Below are 26,122 nucleotides of genomic sequence, written 5' to 3'. Positions count from 1 at the left end.
AAACCAATGTAGGGAGAGGGTGAATATGCATATCACATCAACGGTAGTATAGATAATAGTATCATCCACATGATTCCCACATGGCCAGATTAGAACAAAGTAAATTATAAAGAACCCCATGTTAAAGGGAAATAGTACTTCATCGTTGTGGTGATTCGTTTTTCATAACATAACTCTATACTTTAACACCAATTGAAGATGCTCTTCATTACTTTTTGTACTAGCTTCGTACCTAAGAGATTCACTTGTTGGCCCGCTCTAACTCAATAGTCTGGAAGAACAACAGGCAACTATGAGATTAGTTGCCCTTAGTTTCGAAAGCAGTAGCTTAACCGCCAATTCTCAGTTTACCTAGGAAGACAAGACATTGGCCAACTACTATAGCTTCACGCTTCATCATGAAAGGACCAGACCAACCAAGAGACTAACTCAAATGAAGTGGAGAGAGAAGTACTATATCCTTCAATCTGTACTTTGGAACTTTTTTGTTTGAATCCCGTATCCTTATGGTCAGTGCCCACCTGCCTTAGCCCCTTCCCTTCAAATAGTATGGTGGCTAGTACAAAATTCTCCAAAGTGAGGCTCCTATTTACTCCCCGAGGCTTAGCACAAGTGAGTCCAAACTACTACTTCATAGAGGGAAAAGGGAATATTAAATAGCATACCCGTATATAATTGGAGCGTTAGCGCTTTTCTAACTGTGTTAGCACCACGGTGCTTTATGATCATTTAATTGTTGCTTGGTTATATGGGCGTAAACCCATGTGGTGAAAATTAAATGATTTTCATTCAACCCTTATGAAACGTCCATGTCATTGTGGGGTCACTTGGCAAAGAGAGAGGCGGTTTGTGGAAAAATGATTCCAGTTCCAACGCACCGTGTATGACCTTATGTAGGAACCAGGAACCTTTGGCCGATCAAAACTCAGCCAATGAAAACCCCAACGTGTGTGGGCCAAATTTCAGACAGGTTGATCCAGAAAAAAAATATTAGAACATTCAAAACCAAATGATTAGGAATTTTCGTTTGAATATTGTTTGAATTCACTGAAATTCCAAGAAACTTGTTTGCCAGTTCTTGGATTTGAATCCATATGAAATCCTCATACAACAAGAATTGGAAAAGAAACAGTAATCAGGAGAAAAATTAAGATCAGTCACAGGTTGTTCGTCTTAATTTCTCTTCTGTGTAGTCACTAAACTGTTCAATCGTGTATGAACTATGAATGATAGAACAATCAATTTTGTATTTTTAAGCAGAAGCCATTCAAGACTCGTCGTGAGAGATTTTGCTCAATCTTTCATCTTTGCATCGCCTCTGATCCCTGACCATGGATACAAACACATCCAAGAGTTCATCCAAGCCCTCACGATCATCTCCAAACGCCTTTAACGCGCTAACGATGCTCTCTATAGTGGACAAACAGCCAGCCTTTGGCTGGTGCCTAACTTCGCTGTACAAGCTCATATTGCTTGGATCCAACTTCAAATGGGGTAATAGCTTCAGCCATGGATTCTCATGGTACATTCTCTTCGCTTTCCCCCAAGTTCCATCCAAAACGATCAAGTGTTTCACCTCAAAATCAACAGCTTCTACTCCGATTGATTTCTTGGTTGGGAAGAGAAGGGCGGAGCCAGGAGGAACCGTTACTTCAAACTCTTCATACTCTTCCAGTTCATTGATCCCATCCAGTTGCTTTTTCTGCAGCTTTTTCACGACGAACCCATTGGCGATGACATCTTGGCCTAACTGAGTGGCTAAAAGCTGATCGAAATCTGGTTTTTCAGTGTCGTTTTGAGATGTTTTGAGCTGGGTAAGAGAGCAGGTGTAGCCACATTTAGAAATGGTTGCAGTGACGACAGATTCTTCTTTACTTGTAGCTGCTTTAGTTCCATTAGCAGCACCAGCTTGGGTATCTGATGTTGCTTCCTTTACTGCCGGTAGAGTTGAAATCATTTCAATGCAAGTTTGCTTTTCCAGGAGTTTTCCGTCGATTTGGATTGCTGATTCATGTTCTTCTAAAACTCTGAGATCGCTTGTTGACAGAGAAGGATTAGTATCATTTGCTGCTCCACGTTCTCCATTGGGATCAATCAGGGCAGTTCTCTTCTCCGATTCGGTGAACAGAGCTAGCTCAATACCTGATGCGCTTACTATTCTCGGGCACGGCTCGAGCAAGCGAATGAGGAACCTCGCTTCGATATGAACATCAGAAACCGTGACTACCGTGAGGTTCTTGAGCCCTAACGTAGCAATTCTTGTAGAATTCAGAGGATGTTTTCTTTCTTGACTGTGTAAAAGAATCGTCACCTCGATTGAGTTATCGAGCGAGGGGGTCTTGATGCGTGAACAGAGACACAGACGAGCAGGCTTCGAGCACGAAGCGCAGAAGGGCCTCTTTGTTGGAGCTTGAGTTCCCATTCTTGTTTTACTAAGGAGTTGTGAAAGAGAGAATCGTTGGCTGCAGAGAATTTTGAGCTCCAACCAGAGTGGGCAGTAGGCGGCCGGAAATCGGAATCGAGCCTGAAAACCGGCCAGCATTGATGAACGTCAAACCATGAGTGTTTTGAAACCCTAATCTCAGACGATTCTATAAACCCTAGTGACAGAACAAGCACCAGTGGAGACAGAAACCCTAGATTCCGCTCGGGAAGACAAAGAAAAAGCAGGGTTGGTGAGGATCGAAGCTTTATATTCGGAAGCTTAGGGACATGAACGTCATTTTGAATAAAAGGTAAGGGGCAATGGATTTGAAAAGTCGAGCTGCGCTGCTTGTAGATTAGAGAAGTTGGAGCGTTGCTTCATTGGGTGTTGACCAACTGAAAACTCCACCACTACCACCAGTGAGAAAGCACCGATTCTCAGACTGGGAGGTCTTGAAGCCCTAGATTTGCCATTGATCTCTGAAAAACTACTTTGATTGCTCGGAGAATTTTGTTTCGAGGTACCCAGTTGATCAAAATGCACGATTTTTGCTTTACGATTCCATATGGATTGCTCATGGTTGTTGGTGGGCTTGTTGGATATTTTAAGAGGGGGAGCACAGCTTCGTTGGCTGGAGGATTGGGTACAGGATTTCTACTGCTGCTTGCGGGTTTTGTGAGTCTGAAAGCATTTGAAAAGCGAAGGAATTCTTATTTCGCTCTGATTCTCGAGACTGGTATAATTCTCCATTGCTTTTCATTCTAATTGTTTTTCCTTGGCTTGATTTTTGGTTTGTATCCAGAGGTATTCATCTTGGGTGGAAAGTGGAAACCATGAATGTAGGGAGTAGTATAAATTTGCTAATGTTTATATCCTGGATAACTCTGTTTTACTGAATTTAGAAAAAAAAAATCATTTCTAAATTTTACTGAATTTAGAAACTTCGTTCATTTGTTTTGTTTCGATCATATCACTATGAGACCATGGTTATAAGAAGGCATCTACTGCAATCCTGCACTTTTGACAGAGATGATAAATCTTTCTCCTGTAAGTTCAATGGCATGAATTGCATCCTATGATATTGAAAATCGGATCAATATCATCAATAACAATATTTGAGCTATCAAATCGATTCATCATCGAGATTTTTTTGTTTTTGGGTTAAACATCCTCGAGAATTGAATAGTATAACATAAGATCTTTTATCCATACTGGGTGATGAAACTGAGTGCAGTCTGACTTTTTTGAGTTTCCATTAAGATATGCTTTTATGAATGTGTCAGCTTATCAGAGTTCATTTCTGGGTGGCTAGTTGTCAGAGGGATTGTGGTATTTTTTTCTTGTAACCCTATGATCAAGAAGGTTTTATTATTTAGTCTTTTATGAAATTTCATGTTTGGAATTGCAGCTATTTTATCATTTATTGTTTGGGTAAACAATTTTTGTCTTTGCAACTTGGTGCTCAATTGTATGACCTGTCGAGGTCTGATTACAGAAAACAGGAATTAATTATTCTTTTTCTACCCTTGCCTACCAAGAGTGATGTCTCCTCTTCTGTCCATCACTTTGAGGGGAAAGAATCATCTGTCATGCCCTTGAAAGAAAAGAAAAAGCATCCATGATTATGCTAGTAGATACATGAGATTTGTTGATATTGGCCTATCCTGCAGAGGCTTTTTCATGCCCTTCAAATATACGAGCAAAGAGTAAGCAGGAAAGTTGCATGAGCAGAGGATCCGCCCCCCACATGAGTACTTTTTGAGTGCACACATTTGATCTGCTCTTTTCAAGAACTTTGTCGAACTGCTGGAATTCTTAATTCAACAGTTTTATTCATGCATGTATTGCAAACTGGGCAATTTTTAAACTTTTTCAAATTTTCATTTATAAATGTGTAATGGGCCATGCAAATCCTTGATCACACTAGAAGGATCCTCAGTGGGTTCTCTTTTGTTTAAGCATATTCCATTATTGTCAAGGCAAATAGGCAAGCCAAGGCAGTCGAGATGGGGGGAGGGGGACCAAGGCAATGCCTTGACAACTATGGTGTATTCTCCCTCAATTTTTAGTTGAACGATGTCTCAGGGAAATTTGGCAACTGTTGGCTCAGATTTGCATGACAGACATGGGAAATCAAAGAGGAAGAAGTAAACAATCTTTTAATATCTGTCCATATTACTTAGAAAGAAAAGGGTGACTGATACAGAAGGATAATATTCTATGAATTACAGATTTTTGAATTCTGAACCATTATATTTTATTATTTATGCTCTGTAGTAAAGTTATGATAAAAAGGTAGGTAAATGATTAAAATGAAAGCCCGACTCCATTAAGTGAACTACGTGGTCAAGTCCACTATGAGTAACTAATGGACATTTAAAATGCCACAAGAGTACATAATGGAAAATTTCTAGATTTTATCTAGATTTAGCACCTCATCAGTGTGAATTTATTGGTTGCACAGTTGAGAAAGGTCATTTCTCCTTGTGGAGTTGACTGGTTATGTATGTAAAAGGTTTACAAGATCTCTTAAGACTCTCCACATTCTATGGTACATCCTTCATGTTAGCTTAGATGAGATAACTTAGGGAACTTTGAAAGGAGGTGCAGCATAAGGGAGTTGGAGGCTTGGAGCTATTTCTGTCTTCCAAACCGACAGGTTAAAATCTCAACACGGTTGGCTAGATTAAGGTGTATTATTTTATGCTTTGTAGAATGAGGTCGTCTTCTTCAAAATGAGTGGGAGAGTTGTGACGAATATCAAATATGGTTACTTCATATATATCCCAAAAAAAATTGGTTACTTCATGTCTTCCTTCAATACTCGTGGCAATTAAGTGAAGCTTGAGTATCTGTTCTCATTATTCAAGATACAACTCACTGAAAAGATTGGACATAAATCTAGCCTTTCTCTTATGGGAGGATTGACAGAGCCAAGTGAATCAGTCAGAAACTCATTTTGAACCATCAGGAATTAGTTTTGCATGAGAGGAGAGCAACCTAGTATGCTGTGTAAAGTTTTTCACTTCAAGTTGAAACCTAGTCAATTTGACTGGGTAAACAGTGTTGAGCTCAGGGCAACTTGTATGGTTATAATTTTTAGTGTTCTCTATTATTTTCTGTTTGTTTGGATGGCTTGGATATGGGTCACTGGAATTTCTTTCTGTCATGTCATTTGGAAGAAGGATGGGGAACAGTTTTATCTGCTTTGTTGGTAGAAAAGAATCCTAATTTTATATGGCTTGTAGAATGTTGTTAAATTTCTGATGGCTAATTGTTGGTATTAATCTTTGGCAAGTGGTAATATTGTGAGACGGATCCAATTATCTTATATTTCATTTGAAGAGACCATATTAGTTGTTGATCCAAGTGATTTATTTAAGTCAGCACCAATTTTGGTAGAAGGAAAAAAGTCTGGAGTGATTTCTTTTTTTATTTGTACCATGACTCAGATGGTCTTTACTTCTTCATTTTAAATCTACGGTTATTCATAAATTTTCCATGAACAGGTTGTGCATTAATACTTACATTTGTCATGGGACAGCGGTACATCCAAACCTCCAAGATAATGCCTGCTGGAATTGTTGCTGCAATCAGGTAAACTGAATTTGAAGACTTGAAGCTTTTCTTGGATGTTCATTCAAATATTATGGTGCGTGTGTGAAGTGTTTTGTGTCTCCAATGGGCTGTTTATGATCTGAACTTGAATCATAGACATTGCATAATTCGTGCTGCATTCATTTGAAGGAAGATGGTTTTGTATTTTAAGAGGTGGGCCTCATGGTAGTCGACCTATCTAATATTGGATTCTTAGGTGATGTAAGCTTAACATTTCTCTTACATCTTTTAAACATTTTACCATTGCTCCTTTATACATTGGTCAATCTGAGCAGTTTGCTTTTATATGTTTGCTTATGTGTCTGCATGTGGTTGTGAATCTCTCTGTGCATGAGTGAGCATGAGCAATATCGGCATGCCAGCTGGTATTTGGAGGTCTGAATTCATGCATTTCACATGGCCCTGCCTGTTCCTGTAGATGTTTATGCTTTATGCATGTTGTTCCTTTGTCGGCTGTGTGAATTCTTTCCCTGGCTACAAATTAAGGGCACTTCCTATATTGAAAACTGACTCAGCTTTATGTTCATAAATTATAACCTGCTTTCAGACTATGAAATCATTTTCTCTTTACATCCAAAACAAATATCAAAATGGAATGGATTTTTACATGTCTTGTGCACTTGAGTTGTATGGTGTCGTGTTTTAGTCAACTATGCCACTCGTTAGCCCTGATTATCCAATTTCTTTTGGTCTACTATGTGATTTGAAATCATTTACCTACGAAAAATGAGTGCCAATTAATTTTAAGCATAGACACAGAAAGAGAATGCAATAATTTTCTTTCTCTGTTTGGGTTGGTTATGTTTTCCATCTCCAGGGGGTGTTCTTCAAATATCCTGATTTTCCTCATTGGTAAGGAAAAGCAGAAATTACTTGTTCCAATGTTTGCAAAGATTATGAAAAAATTATTTTCGCTAACTATTTCATGCACCTCTCTATTTGTGAGATCATGGGGCACTTCATCTGCAGTCTGGCCTTTTTTATATTATGCTAATTTACTCATATAGTTGATTCTGCTTCTATTCCACTTTGAATGCTAGGGATAATATTTGCATCATTCAGAAGTTTTGATGCACAGTTATATTTTCATTCTTTTGCAGTGCTCTTATGACTGGATTTTATGTGTACAAGATCGCAAGTGGTGGTAACCATTTTCCATCCAAATATGCATGACTTTGGAGTTGAGCTTGTGATATGAATTTTTTACGTTGTTATATTCAAGAGGTCATGTGTGTATGTTGTTCTCACTTTTATAGAAGATTTAGTTTTCCGGAGGAGTTTGCTAACCTCACATAATATGTGGGAGATACTCACATTTCCAATACAAACGTGTTATACATGAGTTTTGGCATTTATACACAAAGGGATGGAGAAGTAATTTTCTCAACTGTAGAAAAGTATGACAAAAGAAATATTTTTACTTCACTTTTCTATTACTCTCTAAAATGTTGTTTCTTGTTAACATATTTCAGTCTACAACTCTTGGCATCCAACCATATGGAACCTAAGAACAGTTTAGACTTTAGTTATTACCTCCCCTCCCTTCACAAAGCCTCCAAGGATCAGACAAATTCTCTCTCTTTTACATTTAATTTGGTATTGAGATTACAGGGTTTGCTGTTTTAATAGGATTTCCCATAATGTATTTCCACATTGTTTAATTGGTGTTTGGAACCTTGCAATCCAAACTGAGCCTAAAGTTTCTGAAGCTTTTTTCATAAAAGAACTGCTGGAGTAACAGTTTCAAGTGTTAATATTGAACATCAAATTCTCTTCAGGTCATTGCTTCTCACCATCTTCTATCCAGAATTCGTGGAGTAGTGGACCACCCCGCCAAAGCAAGCTTTTTGTAACTTGAGATTGGCCGCGACGACTGTGCCATCAATGGGTCACTTTTGAGCATGGTTTTTAGTATGGTATTGGCTGGGAACACCCCAAGAGGGTTACCAGGTTCCGATGTCGTAGTTGACTGACAGTAAGGATCTCAGCAAAAAATTCCCTCATCCCTTGTCTAGACTCTTGGGAGATTTTCTTCACTGCAACTTCAATTTTGGAAGTGGATACACCTCTCAAAACCCTGCCAGAGCCACCAATACCCAGATGTTGTTTGTGCTTCAACCCCTTCGTGGCCACACACAGATCTTTATACTTGTACCTATGAGGCCCATAATCAAGTTCCCATTCTTCAAGCACCTGTGCAAATTTTCTCTTCCTTATCACCAAAATCTGGATGCCAAAGATCGTCACCAACTCTAAAGCAGCGGAAATCATAGGGAGTCCTATGATCAGAGTAGGCGGTTTCCAGTTGCGTCTGACTTTCTTATCGGCAGGGAAGTGTGGGAAGCTGGGTGAGATTGAGTTCTTCTGCTTGCCCATTCAGCATGAAGCTCCATCCCAACACATGGTGGGATGTGGGAAGGAGACCAATAGAGGATGAGAAACCAACGAACATGGGGTAATCCTCCATGACTAGATAAAGATAAAGAGGCCGAGACAAGAGGGGAAGAGCTGGTTTAGAAACATTGGTTGGAGCTAATGTGACATTGAGTTGCTTGTGTACACCATCGTAATCAACCCAGACTTGCGTGAAGTCGCCACTGGTGAGGCTTAGGTTTTTGAGACGACCATTGCTATCGAAATAGGAAGCAGGAGCAGAAGCAACAGACTTCAATCCATTGATATCGATACCAACGTGGTTGTTGTTGATATCGTTGAACTCAAAAGTCCTGTACGGTGTCGAGCTCGACTGCGGATATATGATTGTTGACGTCGTCAAGGTTGTCGGCGGTGAATAGGCCAAGATATTGACTAGGGAGGGTCTTTTTGGGTGCGATGACAAAAGCCATCCCGTGACAGCTTATATTGTGGTAGTAATCGGAGACCATAGCAAAGACAGAAGTAGTAAGAGGAGAGATCAGTAGCGGTGCCAGTGGCGCCACCTGATGAGTTGAAGAAGTGAATCAGTCCTCAACCTTCCTTGTTCGCGGTCCTTAAAATGGTAGTTGTTGTCAACTCCCAGGGATCAAGTCAAGCTATGTAAACCACGTCGGGACCCCACGCGCACACCAAGTAATTTGATTGCAACACACTGAGTCCTATCGACACATTCAGTGTTGAAACTTGGAACACATGTTCCACTAGGGGTGAAAATTTGGGCCTACAACCCGAACAATGATTGGGCCAAGTTTTCTGAAGGTCCGTTAGGGTTGAAAAACCCAACCCTGGGACAGGGTTGAGTCGGGCTCGGGTTGAGGCCTCAGCCCGGCCCAACTCAACCTAACCCAGCTCAAAATTTAACCCTGATTTTTTATATTAGAATTTAGGACTCTTATTGGTATTTTATTTTTTTATAATTTTTTAAAGTATAGGATATGAATGGAAAAAACTAGCCAATCAAGGTATGTCTTCCCAACCTGCTCCAACCTAGCTTTGAGAGGGTCAATTAAGGTCGGGTTAGGTTGTGATGAGGGTATTTCTTCCCAACCACGGCACGGGCAAGGACTAGTCTTGACCAATGCTGCACCTCAGGCCGCCATCAAGCCGTGCTGCCACCTCGGCCCTCCATCGGCCATGCTGCCACCTTGGCCCTCCATCAGGCCATGTTGCCACCTCGGCCCTCCATCGGTCGTGCTGCCACCTCAACCCTCCATCGACTGTGCTGCCACCTCAACCCTCCATTAGGCCGTGCTGTCACCTCGGCCCTCCATCAGGCCGTGTTGCCACCTCGGCCCTCCATCAGGCCGTGTTGCTACCTCGGCCCTCCATCAGGCCGTGTTGCCACCTCGGCCCTCCATCAGGCCATGTTGCCACCTCGGCCCTCCATCAGGTTGTGTTGCCACCTTGACATCTCATCAGGCCGTGCTATCACCTCGGCCCTCCATCAGGCTGTGTTGCCACCTAGACATCTCATCAGGCCGTGCTGCCACCACGGCCCTCCATCAGGTCGTGCTGCCACCTCGACCCTCCATCAGGTCGTGCTACCACCTCAGCCCTCCATCAGGCAGTGCTACCACCTTGGCCCTCCATCAGGTCGTATTGCCACCTTGGCCCTCCATCAGGTTGTGCTGCCACCTCGGCCCTCCATCAGTTCGTGCTACCAGTCACCTCGGCTCGGCTGACCTATCACCTCGGCTTGGCACAGCCAAGTAAGGCACCCAGAAACATGCACACATCCACTCCTACATTCAAGGGACGTGATCCCTGATCACGGGGGCAGGGCTCTATCCACTACACGTCATCAGAGGCGTCCACCCCTCTCACGACTTACACCTCCAACATCAATGGGGAATACTCTCAGAATATGCCCTGGAACCCAGAATATTCTCAGAATCACAGGGCCACTCCCCTCAAGGACTCTACGCCTGAACCGGACTATCCACAAACGCCCCTCCTTCTCTCTCCATCAACAACCTATAAATACCAAGGTAAGCCTCCATCATGGAGGATCGATCACTCACTTCTTCTTTTACTGGAAAAGCTCTCTTAAGCATCTACTGTGGAAAGATATGATTTAGGCATCAGAGAGTCCCCTATCGGGTCAGCCCGGCTCTCCCCTGTCATCCCTTTTGTGTAGGTTGGCTGGAGCACCAGGAACTACAGGGAAGGTCATCCAGTCAATTTTTACCGCATCATATTGGTGTCGTCCATGGGAAACGTCCATGGGAAACAGTTACAAAAAGTCACCTTGGACCAATGCAATTAAGGAGTGAGAAGGTCGTTTCTTCAACAACGCGAGCAAGATCCACCCGTGGATTACCACTTGGACGTCCCCCTTCACCACCAATGGCAGAGCAGAAAAATGTCCCAGCAGAGACCCCTCCACGAGGACCCCAACAAACCAGGCCTGATGCGCAAGTTGCCCGGGGAGGGGGATCAGCGCGAGCAAAATCCTCAGCTATCTCGCCATGTCCCATCATCCCGGGTAACTCACCTAAACATGGAAGAGCAGATGCAGAGCTTGCAGCTGTAGGTGTTAGCTACAAATACACTGGTGCGGGACTTCATACGCCAGTTCAGCTCGGCACTTCCAATGCCACGGACTAGTTCAGCTCTACCGCCTAGGCCAGTTCCGGGCAGACAACTCAATGACGAATCTCCTGACAACAGTGTCACCCCTCAATCAACAACAAGAAGGGGGCATAGGCAAGGTCCCGTTCCTGTCCAAAATGGAAGAGCTCATCGCTTCACGAGTCATCGGAGTCCAGAGACATATGATGCCCATAGATCCCCACCCCGGGTAGGAAGACGCCAGTTGTCACCTCAAAGACTCACTAGAGGCGCACGTCAGCACAGAGAAGAACGGCAAGATCAATCCCATGGGGGTCAGGACTCGCCCACCAGGCCTACCAAAGGTGCACCATGGCAAGGTCAAGATCTGCTTGGTGGTCACCAAGGCCGAGGAAGAAGCCCCAGAAGAGGTGAAAGGGCAAGAAGATCACCGGATCACTGAGCCGTGGTGAGAAGGGACGACCTAGAGAAACGCATCTAGCGCCTCACTGAGCGAGTAGAGGGAATGCAGAGGTAAAGGCACCTGGCCGACATTACTGTAACTCTGGCCCATAATGCACTATCCGATGAACTGATTGACGTCGAGCTGCCCTCAAATTTCGTTATACCTGTCTTCAATGGATATGAGGGCACCACAAATCCCTATGATCATCTGTTGTACTATAGCTCGGCCATGACGGTTCATGGTAGGTCAGACGTCATTCTTTGTCGAGCCTTCGTAGCCTCATTAAAAGGAGTTGCATTGGTGTGGATGTCGATCCTGCGGCCCCGGTCCATCTGCAGCTATAAAGAGCTGATAAGAGTGTTCCTCAAATGTTTCCAAGCAAGAATGAAGCAGAAGCAAACTACGCAAAACGTGATGAACATGAGGCAGGCAGCGAGACAGACTATAAGAGAGTTCCTTGCCCGATTCACTAAGGCAACATTGGAGGTAAAAAACCTACCTGAAGGAGTGGCTTATAGCACGTTGTGCAATGGAGTAATGCACCTTGATCTGGTCCAGTCTCTGGCCCTCGACTTACCAGAAGCAATGTCAGAATTGTTCAGACGGTGCAATCAATATGCCAACATGGAGGAAGTTCTGGCCGCTAGAGGAATAGCTGACAGGGGTGATCAGTCAGAGAAGGAGAAGAAAATGACTCTGAGGCCTGGGGACGACTCTCACAAGCCGAAGAAGAACAGAACAGGTCGGTCTCTTGACACAGCTGAACTTGAGAGATATGAACTTGATCTTTCCTGAACAAACCTGCTCTTAGAGATCCAAGATCATAAGTATTTTCGCTGGCCCAGGCCAATGACAACTAAACCAGAAAAGAGGAACCCCAACCGGTATTGTCGATACCACCGAGACCATGGACATGACACTAAAGACTGCAAGTCTCTGAAAAGGGAAATTGATGAGTTCATCAAGGCTGGATACCTTAGCCAGTATTTGAAGTAGAAATATGGTAGGAACTTGCCCGAGCCGAGGAGAGACGATGCCAGGCTGAGCCGAGATAGGATCGAGCCGTCCAAGGACCCAGCCACGGACCGAGCTGACACTTACGATGACCAGCCTGTGGGTCCAGCCATCATAACAATCATGGGCAGTGCAAGCTCGGTATATTTTGAAGTACTAGACCAACCTACCTATGAGCTAGAATTACTGTGCAGCAATATGTAGAAATTTGAGCCGAGCTGGATGGATCACATCGTGGACTATTTGCGTGACGGACATCTCCCAGGAGATCAAATAGAAGCAAGGGCAGTCAAAACGAGAGCAACCAAATACACCCTCCAGGGTTGAGTACTTTACAAAAGGGCAATATCCTAGCCCCTGCTGAAGTGCCTGCCCCGAACCGAGCTGAAGAGACGCTTCACGAAGGAATTTGTGGGGGACACATTGGGGGAAAGGCACTGGCCTACAAGGTGCTACACCAAGGTTTCTACTGGCCAAACATGCAATAAGATGCAATGAAGTTCGTCCGACAGTGCTTTAAGTGTCAGGTACACGCCCCAATACCACACGTCCCAGCTACAGAACTTAGTTTCATGATCTGCCCGATCCCATTCGCAATGTGGGGAATAGATATTCTAGGATAGTTCAAGAAAGGAAAAGGGGGTGTCCAATTCTTGATTGTCACTATTGATTACTTCTCTAAATGGATGGAGGCACGTCCCCTAGCCAGAATCACTGAGCAGGTAGTGGAGAAGTTCGTGAGGGACGACGTTATATTCCCATATGGTGTCCCAAAGGTGTTGGTCACGGATAATGGTCGACAATTCGACAATCAAAAATTCAGGCTCTTCTGCAGTAACTTTAATATTGATTTCCGAAACATTGCTATAGCACACCCGCAATCGAACGGTCAGGCAGAAAAAGCCAACCACATACTTCTAGATGGAATAAAGAAGAGGCTGGATTGGGAGAAGAAGAACTGGGTAGAATAGCTACTCAGTGTACTTTGGGCGTATCGGTTGGCATACGGGACTGAAGCGTTAACCCCTGTGGAGGTAACCCAAGCCTCGTTCCGATCAGCAGTGTTCGAAGCTTCACAGAATGAAACCGGGCTCCAAGCAAACATCGACTTCATAGACGAAGTTCGGGAAGAAGCACTTGTACGAAATGAAATCTAAAAGCAGAAATTCCGACAGTATCACAATCGAAGGGTCAAACCACAGGGATTCATAGTTGGTGACTTGGTCCTCAGGAAAGTAGCTGCAACGGACCAAGAAGTGAAGGCAAGTTCAGCGTTAACTGGGAAGGCCCTTACATAGTCTCCAAAGTGGTGCACCCCGGTACATACCACTTGCAGACTCAGGGGGTACACTTATACCAAGGGCATGGAATGTTGAAAATCTCAAAAAATTTTACCAGTAAACAGTTTTATCAGTAGATTGCATTGAGATCCCATCGATTAGGTGTTAGTCTTGTAGATTTTATAGTTATTCAATTTTTATCACAGAGCGGATTAGATTCAATTTTGAAGCAATGTATTTGTCCCAAGTGCATACCACACATCAATATACTATGAAGCTTCTCTCAAATATCTGACTCTTCTAAGGCTGAGTACAGCTCGTCGGCATCAAAGACCGAGCCCCAGCTCAGCACCTATCTAAGACCGAGCTACAGCTCGGTACTACTCAAGACCAGACCCTAGTTTGGCGACTCAAAGACGACATCTAAGAAAAAGACCGAGCTCAAGCTCAGTAGCATCTAAGACCGAGCTCCAGCTCGGCACCACAAAGACCAGGCCCTAGTTTGGCAACTCAAAGACCAAGCTCAAGCTCGGCAGCATCTAAGACCGAGCTCCAGCTCGACACCACAAGACCAGACTCTAGTTTAGCTACTCAAAGACCTTAACAACTAAGGCACAAAGACTGGACTTAAGCTCAGCAGCAACTAAGACCGAGCTCCAGCTCGGCACCACAAGACCATACCCTAGTTTGGTGACTCAAAGACATGCACAAAGACCGAGCTCAAGCTCGGCAGCATCTAAGACCGAGCTCCAGCTCGGCACCACAAGACCAGGCCCTAGTTTGGCGACTCAAAGACCTTAACAACTGAGGCACCAAGACCGGGCTCAAGCTCGGCAGTAACTAAGACCGACCTCCAGCTCAGCATCGCAAGACCAGACCCTAGTTTGGCGACTCAAAGACCTTAACAACTAAGGCACAAAGATCGGGTTCAATCTCGATAGCAACTAAGACCGAGCTCCTGCTCGGCACCACAAGAGCAGACCCTAGTTTGGTGACTCAAAGACCTCCACATCTAAGGCAAAGACCGAGCTCAAGCTCAGCAGCATTTAAGACCGAGCTCCAGCTCGGCACCACCAAGACGAGGCTCTAGTTTGGCAACTCAAAGATCGAGCACCAGCTCTGCAACATCTAAGACCGAGCTCCAGGTCCGCACGATCAATGATACCTTGCCCTAGTTTTCATAACTCAAGACCTTACTCTAAGGCATGAAGAACAAGCTTCGGTTTGGCACCTTTAATCCCAAATCCAGGTTAGGCATACTTGTACAGCGGTCCAGGTCCAGACATGATGCTTCGCCATACAAAGACACACAGGACCGAATCAAGTTCAATTGCAAAATGGAATTACCTTACATAAACTGAAGATACACAATGAGGGAAGAAAAAAAAAATTCCATTAATGGAGGGACGAAACCCTCAAAAGTTACATCAACTCCCAAATGGGATTTTTACAAAAGAAGAAGAAGAAGATAAGCAAGAAGATTACATCACTCCCACAATGGGAAAAAGGAAAAAAAGAAAGAAACAAGACAAAAAGGAGAAGCACAATATCAGTATTTCAGAAGCTGGGGGGCCTGGATCAGGAAGGAGCAAGTTGGATCACTTGGTAGCTTTAGGGTCGGCTTGGGTCACCTCCTCACCGACCTCAGCCTGACCAACGAGCTATACAGAGGAGCTGGGGCAGGATCGCGCTGCTCATACTCAGAGAAATCGTAATCAGTCGTCTGGCCAAGGACGAATTGAATGGCGTCTTATGAGCCAGCCTGAAATGAGGAGACATTGACGTCAACTAGCCATTTTGACCAACTTTAGAGTTCAACCACCTCTCAGCAGCGACCTCATCATTAGAAGCCAGCTCGGATTGATGTTTCTTCTCCAGCTCGAAAATTTGAGCTGAGTGTTCAATTTCTTTCTTTTTGCTGGCCTCCTGAGCTTCGGCCAGCTCGCTATGGAGTGTGTCTTTCTCTTTGACAAGGCCGTTGTTGATCCTGAGCTTCTTAGCCACCTCGCGCTCCAGCTCACCAGTCCTCTCCTCATGGTCTTTCGCCCTCTGCTCCTCAGATCGGGCCTTTCTCTTCTCATTCTCCAACTGGCTCGTGGCCATATGAAGCTCCCCCTACAGGCATTTTACCTCATCATCCAACTTCTCGCTGGCAATGGCCATGTTCTCAAACCGACTGGCGGCCTCCACCACATAAGCGAAAGCCTGCATTTATCCAATAGAGGCATGAATGCTAGGAACTCAAATAAATACAAAGGGTAAGAGGCGGGAAATACTTACGTCCCCCATTCGGGCGTAGACCTGCTTCGCGAAGTCAACATCAGGCAGCTTCCTCACTCGGATAACATCCTTCTTAGGACGGCTACGGTGGCACCAAGTCTGAGCTGCCAAGGGGTCCAGAACGGTGCTGTTCTCCAGCAGTTCTAGCCAGGGGTCTGCGGGCTGCTTCCCCATTCGAGCCACCTTTGGAGGGTTTCCGTGCTGCCCCTCATCAACTGGCGAGTGCCTCCTTTTTTGGCCGTCAGATCTGGCCCCATCTCGGTCAGGTGTGCCAATCTGCCTTGGCGCCTTCTCTACTGCGCTAGTTGGTTCCTTTGCCTTCGCAGAGCCCGGAGCCCCGTGCCGAGCTGAATATTGTACAGGAGGGGGCATCTCCTTCCCTTGCTTGCCCCCAGTAATAAGGGGCAAGGACTTGTTGCCCGCGCCAATGGGAGGGGCGACCTTCACACCCGGGTTGGGGCTAGCCACGACCTTGCCCTTGTCACCGGCCTTCTTGGCAGCCTGCTCGGTCGCATCTTTCTTCCTCACCTCCGCTGCCACTGCGGCCAGGGCCTTATTGTCCACCTTCACACTAACCACTGCAAGACGAGAAAGAATCGAGCTTTATCAGTACTGGGAACAGGATAAAACATCAAAAGACTGAGCTGAACCATAATAATCGGACTCGATCGGACCCTCACCAGGGACTTCACTTAGCTCAAACTCCTGGAGGAAGTCTTCATCCTACAGCATGCGAACATCCACAGCCTCCCCACCCAAACACATTTGATATGTTTGGAGGTCAGTTGGGGAGAGCTTGGGTGCTCGGTTCAGCACGGAGAGGGTGGGCTTGACCCAATTGCTCTTAAAGAGGTTCCCCTCCATCGCCACGTAGAAGTACCTCTCCTTCCACTTCTTCACCGAGGAGGGCATGTTGAGGAACATCTTCAAGTCACTGTAAGGACCGTCCCTCTCCCTCTTGGTGAAGTAGTACCGCCCTGAGGTGTGCCTCTTCACCAAGAACATCTTCATGAACAGATCCAGCGTTGCGGTCTGACCCAGCTTCGAGACAAACACCTCAAAGCCAAGAATAGTCCGCCATGAGTTAGGAGTCAGCTGGCTAGGAGCGAGGCACCAGTGGTCCAGGACCGAACTGACCAGCTCGGGCACAAGAATCCTCAGGCAGCTCTGGAAGGCCACATTGTAAAGGGCAACCTTGTCCCCAAAGGCGTCCACTCGTTCGTTCTCATTTGGGATGCGCATCACCACGTAATCTGGGATGCCATATCGGCTCCGGATCAGGTTGAGCACCTTGGGCATCAGGATGCTTGGGTTATTCACCACGGTCTTCTTCTCTCCAGAGGAGGAGGCTGAGCCTTCTCCCTTAGACTCTACCTGGCTGGCCTCAGGGACTTCGACACTTGAGGGGCCCGCACCCGAAGTACCTATTGCCGTGGCACTGGGGGGCTGAGCTGAGGCAGTCGAGCTAGCCCCAGCGCTGCTCGGGACCATCTTTGGCAAGACCACCTCCACAGTCTCAGAGCCTGAGCTGTTGCCCGAGCCCGAACTGCCATCAGAGCCAGAGCTGTCGTCAGAGCCCTGACTGCTGGAACTGTCATCATTAGAGGACGAAGGATCGGGAATGGGGCACTCAGGGTGATTTTCCCCAAGCCTCACAACAGTCAAGGGGGTCTGGTTAGGCGAGTCTGGATCATGCGCGGACGCCATGTTGGGATCTCCGGGGCTAGTGCTAGGGTATGCGGAAGGCTGAGCAGTGGACCGACGAGTCACAACCATAATCGTACTTGTTGTAGGACGAACTTGGAAGGACGGGCGAGAAGGAGCGCTGTTCACGACACCGTGCTGCTCTGAAACTCTTTGATAGTCAGCGCTAAGGATGAGATCAAGCTGAGCTGACTTTACCACAGGATCGAACGACAAGACTTCTGGGAAAGATGTACACTATTTATAAGAGAAGGCGGTGTAGAATGAACGGCTAGATCTTGTCAAAATCAACGGCCGACATCAACGGTCGACAAGAGCGGTCTCTTCGCCTGCCCGAGGTGATGTTACGGCTCTGAGACACGTGGCATAACGAGCGCATTTCGCGCTGAGTGGACGGCGCACTATAAAAAATGTCAGTAAAATTTAATGCTTTAGCTGTACGAGCCGAACTGCTATAGCAGGGGGCTGGTGATGAGGGTATTTCTTCCCAACCACTACACGAGCAAGGACCGGTCCTGACCAATGGTGCACCTTGGGCCGCCATCAGGCTGTGCTGCCACCTCGGCCCTCTATCGGCCATGCTACCACTTCGGCCCTCCATCAGGCCGTGCTGCCACCTCGACCCTCCATCGGTCGTGCTGCCACCTCGGCCCTCCATCAGCCGTGCTGCCACCTCGACCCTCCATCAATCGTGCTGCCACCTCGGCCCTCCATCAGGTCGTGTTGCCACCTCGACCCTCCATCAGGTCGTGCTGCCACCTCGGCCCTCCATCAGGTTGTGCTGCCACCTCGGCCCTCCATCAGGCCGTGCTACCACCTCGGCCCTCCATCAGGCCGTGCTACCAGTCACCTCGGCTCAGCTTACCTATCACCTCGGCTTGACACAGTCAGGTAAAGCACCCAGAAACGCGCACATCCACTCCTACATTCAAGGGACGTGATCCCTGATCACGGGGCAGGACTCTAGCCACTACACGTCATTAGAGACGTCCACCCTTCTCACGACTTGCACCTCCAACGTCAATGGGGAATACTCTCAGAATATGCCCTGGAACCCAAAATATTCCCAGAATCACAGAGCCACTCCCCTCAAGGACTCTATGTCTGAACCAGACTCTCCACAAATGCCCCTCATCTTTCCATCAGCAGCCTATAAATACCAAGGTAAGCCTCCATCATAGGGGATCGATCATTCACTTCTCCTTTTACTGGAAAAGCTCTTTTGAGCATTTGCTGTGGAAAGATCTAACTTATGCATCGGAGAGTCCCCTATCGAGTCAGCCCGGCTCTCCCCTGTCATCCCTTCTGTGCAGGTCGGCTGGAGCACCAGGAATTGCAGGGAAGGTCATCCGGTCAATTTTTACCGCATCAAGTTGGTATGAACCCGACAAGGTTAGGCCTGGACATTAACCCGAAAGGATTGAATTGGGCCTGGGTTGGATTTTGAAGACCTAAAATTGAGTTAAGGTTTTAAGAAATCGGGCTCAACCCATCCCTGTTTCACCCTTCCACCCACAATCATTTTTAAAGCGCCTGGAAATGTTTGTGTTCTTTGATTTAAAGCGAGTGTGAAGACAACTTTTCCTTTTTATCGTTGGTGGCGTAGGCTCGTCAATGATTTCCCACTCAATTGGTCCAACACACCAACATCCTATTCAGATTGCATTCGGAGACTCGGAAGGCTGGCAACCCTCTCACCCGGCATGGACCCTAGGCGTAGGATTTGCGCTGCATGGAATCTGATTCTCACTCATTGGGGTGGGACTCAATTCATACCTAATGTTACATTATTAATTATATGGGCCAAGGTGATTTCCCTTCACCCATAGTGGTGAAGAGAGAGCTTCTTAAACCATGACATTTCAATATTAGATTAGACTGGGAAGGGTACTTTTGATCATATATAAAAGGATGTGAGAATCGGTTGAAAAGTGGAATTGGAGATCAAATTGATCAATGTCAAATTTAATCCAAGTCAGATCAAAATCGGTCTCAAAAACCCAATAATCAACGCCTCAGATATAAAAACCCAATGACTCGATTAGAATGTCTAGAATCAAGATTGGTCATGGCTGATTATTGATTATGATTCTTGAAACAATTGTGAGAATATCGATGAAATTGACCTCAAGAAATCCAACCATAGAACTTTTCCCAAAATAATTATTTTCTTATTTTATTTTTTAGATAAGATTTAATCATATTTCAAAACTCAAGACCAATTAGAATGCATCGATCACTACACAAATTTTTCAAGGGGGGAAACAACACTGCTAGGCTGCATAGTATACACTTGCGCCCACCTTTATCTCTTTCCTTTTACTTTCATGTATATTGTCTCTTGTTATTTCCCTAACTTGCTAGTGTTGTGCCTCAGTACTTTTTTCTTTTTGTTTTTGTGCGAATTTTCGTAATCAACTCTATTAAGTTGGGATAAAATTGAGTTTATTGACTTGCTAGTGTTGTGCCTCAGTACTTTTTTCTTTTTATTTTTGTGCAAAGTTTCGTAATCAACTCTATTAAGTTGGGATAAAATTGAGTTTGTTGTTTTTTCTTTAAAATTTTCCCACTTTTTAATTTATTATTTTTAGACTAATTTGCACATACACAAAAGGAACCTTTAGGATAAAATGGGTAACTTTTTTTCTTTTTTTCTTTTTCATCTGAAAATGGCAAAATTCGGGATGGCGTTGTACGCGATTTGGCTCCGTAAAAGGAATGAGACAGCAATGTTAAATTCCCAAAAAAAAAAAAAAAAAAAAAAAAAAGACAGCAATGCGGTGGGGCCTACTTCAACGTCGATATTCGCTGTTCATTGGCCGGTTTCATCTTCTAAGCAGTCGATTGGTTGCATGCCTAAATCATGAGTTGGCCTCGGATCTGATAAGTGCTCTAGTCCATTGCATATCAGACGGTCCCGATTGATAAGTACTTTAAATGGAAAGAATAATAGACAATAATACCCCTTCTATAGGAGGAAACAAAACAATATCAATGAGAGCTTGGAAAGTTCTCAGTTACAGTCACTTCTGCAGTCGCTTAACCCCACTCGCCGTCTGGTGCTTACACGTTTCCATCAGAGGGTATATTCGTAAATGACCAAAGGTATCAAAATCCAACTGACCCGCTTTAGACTGATTGGAATTGATCGAATAGAACCAGATTGAACCAAGGCAAACCTTTATTGGATTTTTTTTTTCTTGCAAATGGGGGTTTAGAAGACCGGTAAAAATGAGCAGACTAGACCAATTGAATGACCTGACCGAACCTAGAATCAAGTCAATAAAAAATTGAAAAAGTAAAAAAAAAAAAAAATTTTTAAATACTAGTGTATATATATGTATACTAAAACCTAGATTGGACAGATAATAACTCAATAAAAAAGAGACAAAACTAAAACTGATCTAAACAAATGTTAACTTAATGGTTTGATTTCGATTTGGCCTAGTATTAGAAAGAAACGGATTCAACTTGACTGCAATCAAATGGAATTGACTAATTGACACCCTTAGAAATGACACTTGGCTATCGACATCAAGGTTTTAAAAAAAGGAATAAATATCTAAATTGGAACCAGCCAGAATATCTGAAAATAACCAACAGACCCCCAAACCTTACTAATTTTGGTACAAAATTGATCCGATTCAGATCGGTCAGTCATCCTTGGCCGGTTCGAACCGATTTTTGAAACCCAATCCACACATAGTAGTGCTACAGCGAGAGTGACATGAGGGGACTGAAACAGCAGTGCCCTTTTCTCTCTTTCGAATCGGCAATTTGGTATATGAAAAGGTTAATTTAGTAATTTGATGCTTGATGGTTCCATCATGCTTGTTGCCTAATTCTTTTTAGCCGTTGGTTTTGGGTTCCCCTTCTCTCTCTCTCTCTCTCTCTCTCTCGTCCCGCGTGGCTCCTCTGTGAATCTGTTCCTGTGACCTGATCCCTTTCAAGACATTTGAAGAGTTGAAGGTTTCTTCGATCAACTCTCTCTGCGAGCCTTTGTGTCTCTAGTTCGTGTCTCTCTTGCTTCGGCTTCTGTGAAAATTTTAGAGGGCTTTAGGATCTTTGGATTTTACGCTTTTGATTCTCTGAAATCTTGGGATGGCTCAAGCTGTCGAAGAATGGTATAAGCAGATGCCCATCATAACTCGTTCGTATCTCACAGCCGCTATAGTCACTACCGTCGGATGCTCACTGGAGGTATGGATTTGCGATTGATCAATTTATTAATCTCTATTTCGATCTACTCCTGTCATTCTATTTATTTCAGAATTGATGAACGCTAGGGTTTTGGTTATTTCTTTTTTTAAATGTGTTCTGTAAGGTATGATTTTGTTGATTTCTTGATTTGTGTGGTACTTTTTTGAGCGGTTTTTTTCACGATTTACGTGCACTGTGGGAATTTAAATTCATTTGTTATTTAGAAAGGAAATCGGGAGCCGCAGTGGTTAAATGATGGTTTCTTATTCTTTGCAGATAATTTCCCCGTATCATTTGTACTTGAACCCAAAACTCGTCGTTAAGCAGTATGAGTTCTGGCGTCTCATTACGAATTTCTTTTACTTCCGGAAAATGGGTAATCTTTGAACTTATTTTAAGTTCTATCAAATTAAATTACGCTTTTGGAAATTTTAGATTGTTTACTGCTTGGTAGTGTATGCTGTTTGTCTAAGGTTGTTTACGATACATGGTTTCTGTGATGCATCATTCCTCGTACTTATGGTTTAGCCTATGGTTGGTGGCATGATCTTTAGAAAACGATCTCAAATTAAACGCAACTAAGGGTATTTTGAGGACTTAAGTGGTGGTTTCACAGGATACAACGAAGTTTGTTTTTCTTGCTATCTCTGCAATGTAACTGTTGATTAAGTGGATTATTATAACCAGAAATAAGGATGAAAAAACCTGCATGGATATTTGATATTTGCATTAATTCATGCTTAGACTAGGTAAACTTGATTGGTATTGCTTGTGGTGTTTCATTTTTTTATTAGGTGAAATTGATTGCTGCAATTGTGTTACCTACAAAATCTGATGCCTGTGGATCCCAAAATCCCAATGAGAGGCTTTTCTGCACTGAGATCACAGGGTGTGGTTCACAGATTTATCCTGGGGCCCAGAAGAACATATCTTGAACTTGGAGTTTGGTGTTAAGTGAGTAATTCTTCTGACTTTGGGCTGCTGATCAAACTGCAGAAGTGAGATGATCTGATTAAAATTTGTTTCCACATTCATCTTTTTACGGGAAGTAAGATGTTACCTGACTGTTAACACTAAAAAGGTAATAGGATTTCCATACAACATTTCCCATCTCCCCAATTATTCCTCTAGGTATAGACATTCCTATTACTGTGCCAATCTCTGGGCTCCACTACAAAATAATAGCGCTTAGACTTCAATTCCTTTGTTAAGTGATCAATATGTGGGACATTCAGAGTGAAGCTTCATTTCCTTGTCCTTACCCTTTTCATAATTTTTTTTTACTCATTTAGGAGACCTTGGATATTGGGGCTTAAAAAAAAATCATTGAGCATTCTGGACTTCTGCTTGGCATGGGAAGGCCCTTGTGGAGAAATTCCTTGCTTTCTTGTTGGTTGTTAACTACTCAGATTGGTTAAACAAATCTCTTGTGACATTCCACTTTAACAGTAAGGAATTTTATTGAAATCTTATGGAAGTACAAGAACAAGGTCACATACAGTGAACATCCAAAATCTCCATCCAAAAGAAAGATCCAAAACACTCAAATATGAAAATTCTATAAAAAATAAAAAATAAAAATCTGTGGGCACCCATAAACAAATATCATAGAATATCCTAAAGCACTTCCCCTGTGGGGGAATTCCATGATATCCACTCAGACCTTCATACCCCATCCTTGGCCAACTCATCTGCCTCAGAGTTAGCAGATCCCAGCCCCCAAAGAGATGAGCAGTTCACCTGAGAAGCCAAGAACTGAATATATCTAATAGTATGATAAATCTCCATTGCTCTTCTGCTAGATGAACATATTTGCTGACTTTCTGTTAACCCACTAGTACTCCCTGGTCATTTCGACCTCCCAGAGTTTTACCTAGGCGTGCAACCTGGCCAGGTTGGGTCCAGAGCTGGGCTTGGCCCTGTTTTGCCATTTCCTTGTCGGGAAAATGAGAAAAGGGGAATCAACCTTAATATTTATATAATTAAAATAATTAACCCATGGTTCTTATTAAATGTAAATTATGATAATCAATCAATGGCCCTTATTTTGCATTCATGGATTTTGATACACACATATTTATAGTATTTATTTTTATTTTTGTATAGATTCATATACAGGGTCGTGCTAGGCTCAATTTGAGGCCCCAGCCTAGGCACAAACGTAGCCTAGCCTGTAGGCTGAAAAGCTAGCCTACACCCTGAAAATTTTGGCGGGATTTAGGTGGGCTCAGGATTGCATGGCCAAACTTGCACCCGTAGTGTTATCCAAGGTTTTAAGCATCGGTACATATTGTACCATTTTGGCTGATGCATATCAGTATTGGTGGGTATTATACGATACTTAAAAATGGAAAAAAAAAGATTGTTTCTTTTTGTATCAACCCCGTATGGTATGATACGGATTGATGTAAATAAGATACACTCGATATACCTCCTTTAAACCTGCAAAACAGAAATTGTGAGTGAGATACAAAACCGAGAACAACCAAAGGCGTTGGAAACTTCTTCTTTTTTCTTTCTTTACTTTTAATTTGGGGGAAATCATCATATCTAGTCTTGTTCTGTGTGTATTCATTTTGACTTATAGTTTCAAATGATTGTATCAGAAGCCTGAATGGTTTGAATTATTGTTTCAATAGTGTATTGGAATTCTGCATGAACGTATTCTTTGACTTAGCATGTCTTCATTTCATGTCTCAATCCACAAGTCTCCGCTTACTCTGAGATTATTACTCTTTGATGTGACAGATTTGGACTTCTTGTTTCACATGTTCTTCCTTGCTCGATACTGCAAGCTTCTCGAAGAGAATTCCTTCAGGGGAAGAACTGCAGATTTCTTTTACATGCTCTTATTTGGTGCAACTGTTTTAACCACAATAGTTCTTGTTGGTGGGATGATACCTTATGTGTCAGAATCTTTTGCAAAAATCATCTTCCTAAGCAATTCATTGACATTCATGATGGTCAGTTACTATAATGGATTCCTTCCTTTTTTTTTTGGTGGTAATGGCCATTTTCTTAACATGCCATATTTGTCTGATTGCTTTGGCCCCCCTTGTTTGGTAAGCGTTGTCATGGGAGCTTCACCACTTTTTTTCTCTACAGGTTTATGTATGGAGCAAGCAAAATCCCTTCATTCATATGAGTTTCTTGGGTCTCTTTACTTTCACAGCAGCTTACCTACCATGGGTGAGAGTAAACTTCAATCTTCCATATAATTACATTTCACTTGTTAGGTTTTAAATTAGACAATCAATTCTGCTGGGGAGTTTCTTTCCCTCAGGGAATAAGGTGGACCCAAACATTGAATATTGCAATGCCAATGTTGTACACCCACCATTTGGGTTACTAGCTTGATCCCATATTGTTGTACTTCTTTATTTTCTCATCTTTGATACGGGCTTGCGCAAGCATTTTAGTTTTGATTAGAGTTTTAAGTATTTACACAGTTTTAAGCTGCTTGTGCATCCTATCTGTGACTCTGGTTATCCAAATGATCCATAATTTACTGAATTGTGAGCTTTTCCGAGTATACTACATTCAAAGAACTCTGTTTTTTTAACAGTATGAAGGTTTGTAGTTACTCATTTCTATTAGAGTTCTCTAGATCAAACAGGGATGTTTTGATGACCTGTGCTACTGAATCAATCATCTCTGTGATAAATTTTCTTGTAATTGCAATCGTTTCCTCACTTAATCAGTTAAGTTTCAGGTTTTGAACTTATTTCCTTTCTAAATTTACATGAATCACACAAGGATTTGGAAAATTTTATTCGTATTTATGTGCCGATTGTTATATCAGTTCATTTGCTCTTTCTTTCTTATTGAGAAACTTAAAATTTCTTAACATTGGTTGAAAAGTATATTTGCATCTAACCAGACCCATCTTCTGGTTTGTAATGATTTTTTTTTTCTTCAAATAGGTGTATAACATCTAATGCCAATATTTTCAACTTCCCTTGCAGGTTCTTCTGGGGTTTTCTGTCCTTGTTGGTACCAGTGCTTGGGTGGATTTACTGGTAGGTTCTTGGCCTTTGTGCTAACTTGGTTTCTCTAGTGTTTCTTTTTTCTTCTCTCTTCTCTCTTCTTTTCTTTCTTTCTTTCTTTCTTTCTTTCTTTCTTTCTTTCTTTCTTTCTTTCTTTCTTTTT

The 26,122-nt window shown here is 43.5% G+C and overlaps 3 protein-coding genes across 4 annotated transcripts in view; 2 read left to right on the top strand and 1 right to left on the bottom strand.

The window, feature by feature from the left end:
* Positions 1–1,013: 1,013 nt before the first annotated feature.
* On the bottom strand, positions 1,014–2,542 carry LOC122093943. Its single transcript, XM_042664504.1, has one exon. The coding sequence runs from the start codon at positions 2,540–2,542 to the stop codon at positions 1,268–1,270; it is 1,275 nt and encodes a 424-aa protein (XP_042520438.1). The 3' UTR covers positions 1,014–1,267.
* Positions 2,543–2,739: 197 nt separating this feature from the next.
* On the top strand, positions 2,740–7,468 carry LOC122093946 (protein FATTY ACID EXPORT 5-like). The gene is made up of 3 exons (XM_042664505.1): positions 2,740–3,161; positions 5,935–6,022; positions 7,144–7,468. The coding sequence occupies exons 1-3, from the start codon at positions 2,963–2,965 to the stop codon at positions 7,214–7,216; spliced, it is 360 nt and encodes a 119-aa protein (XP_042520439.1). The 5' UTR covers positions 2,740–2,962; the 3' UTR covers positions 7,217–7,468.
* A 14,173-nt stretch (positions 7,469–21,641) lies between these two features.
* Positions 21,642–26,122, top strand: part of LOC122094304 (derlin-2.2-like) — a 5,220-nt gene continuing 739 nt past the window's right edge. Inside the window, exons 1-5 of one of the 2 annotated variants that reach the window (XM_042665069.1) lie at positions 21,642–21,973; positions 22,250–22,349; positions 24,722–24,976; positions 25,079–25,162; positions 25,939–25,992. In XM_042665069.1, coding sequence (XP_042521003.1) covers positions 21,875–21,973; positions 22,250–22,349; positions 24,722–24,976; positions 25,079–25,162; positions 25,939–25,992 — 592 coding nt within the window. In that variant the 5' untranslated portion in view covers positions 21,642–21,874. The remainder of the gene's footprint in view (positions 21,974–22,249; positions 22,350–24,721; positions 24,977–25,078; positions 25,163–25,938; positions 25,993–26,122) is intronic. The other variant, XM_042665068.1, reaches the window with a different exon arrangement.

This window comes from Macadamia integrifolia, chromosome 11 (genome assembly GCF_013358625.1).
Source record: "Macadamia integrifolia cultivar HAES 741 chromosome 11, SCU_Mint_v3, whole genome shotgun sequence".
Taxonomy (NCBI): domain Eukaryota; kingdom Viridiplantae; phylum Streptophyta; class Magnoliopsida; order Proteales; family Proteaceae; genus Macadamia; species Macadamia integrifolia.
Note: the sequence above shows the minus strand (reverse complement) of the source record. Positions and strands in the feature narration are given on the sequence as shown.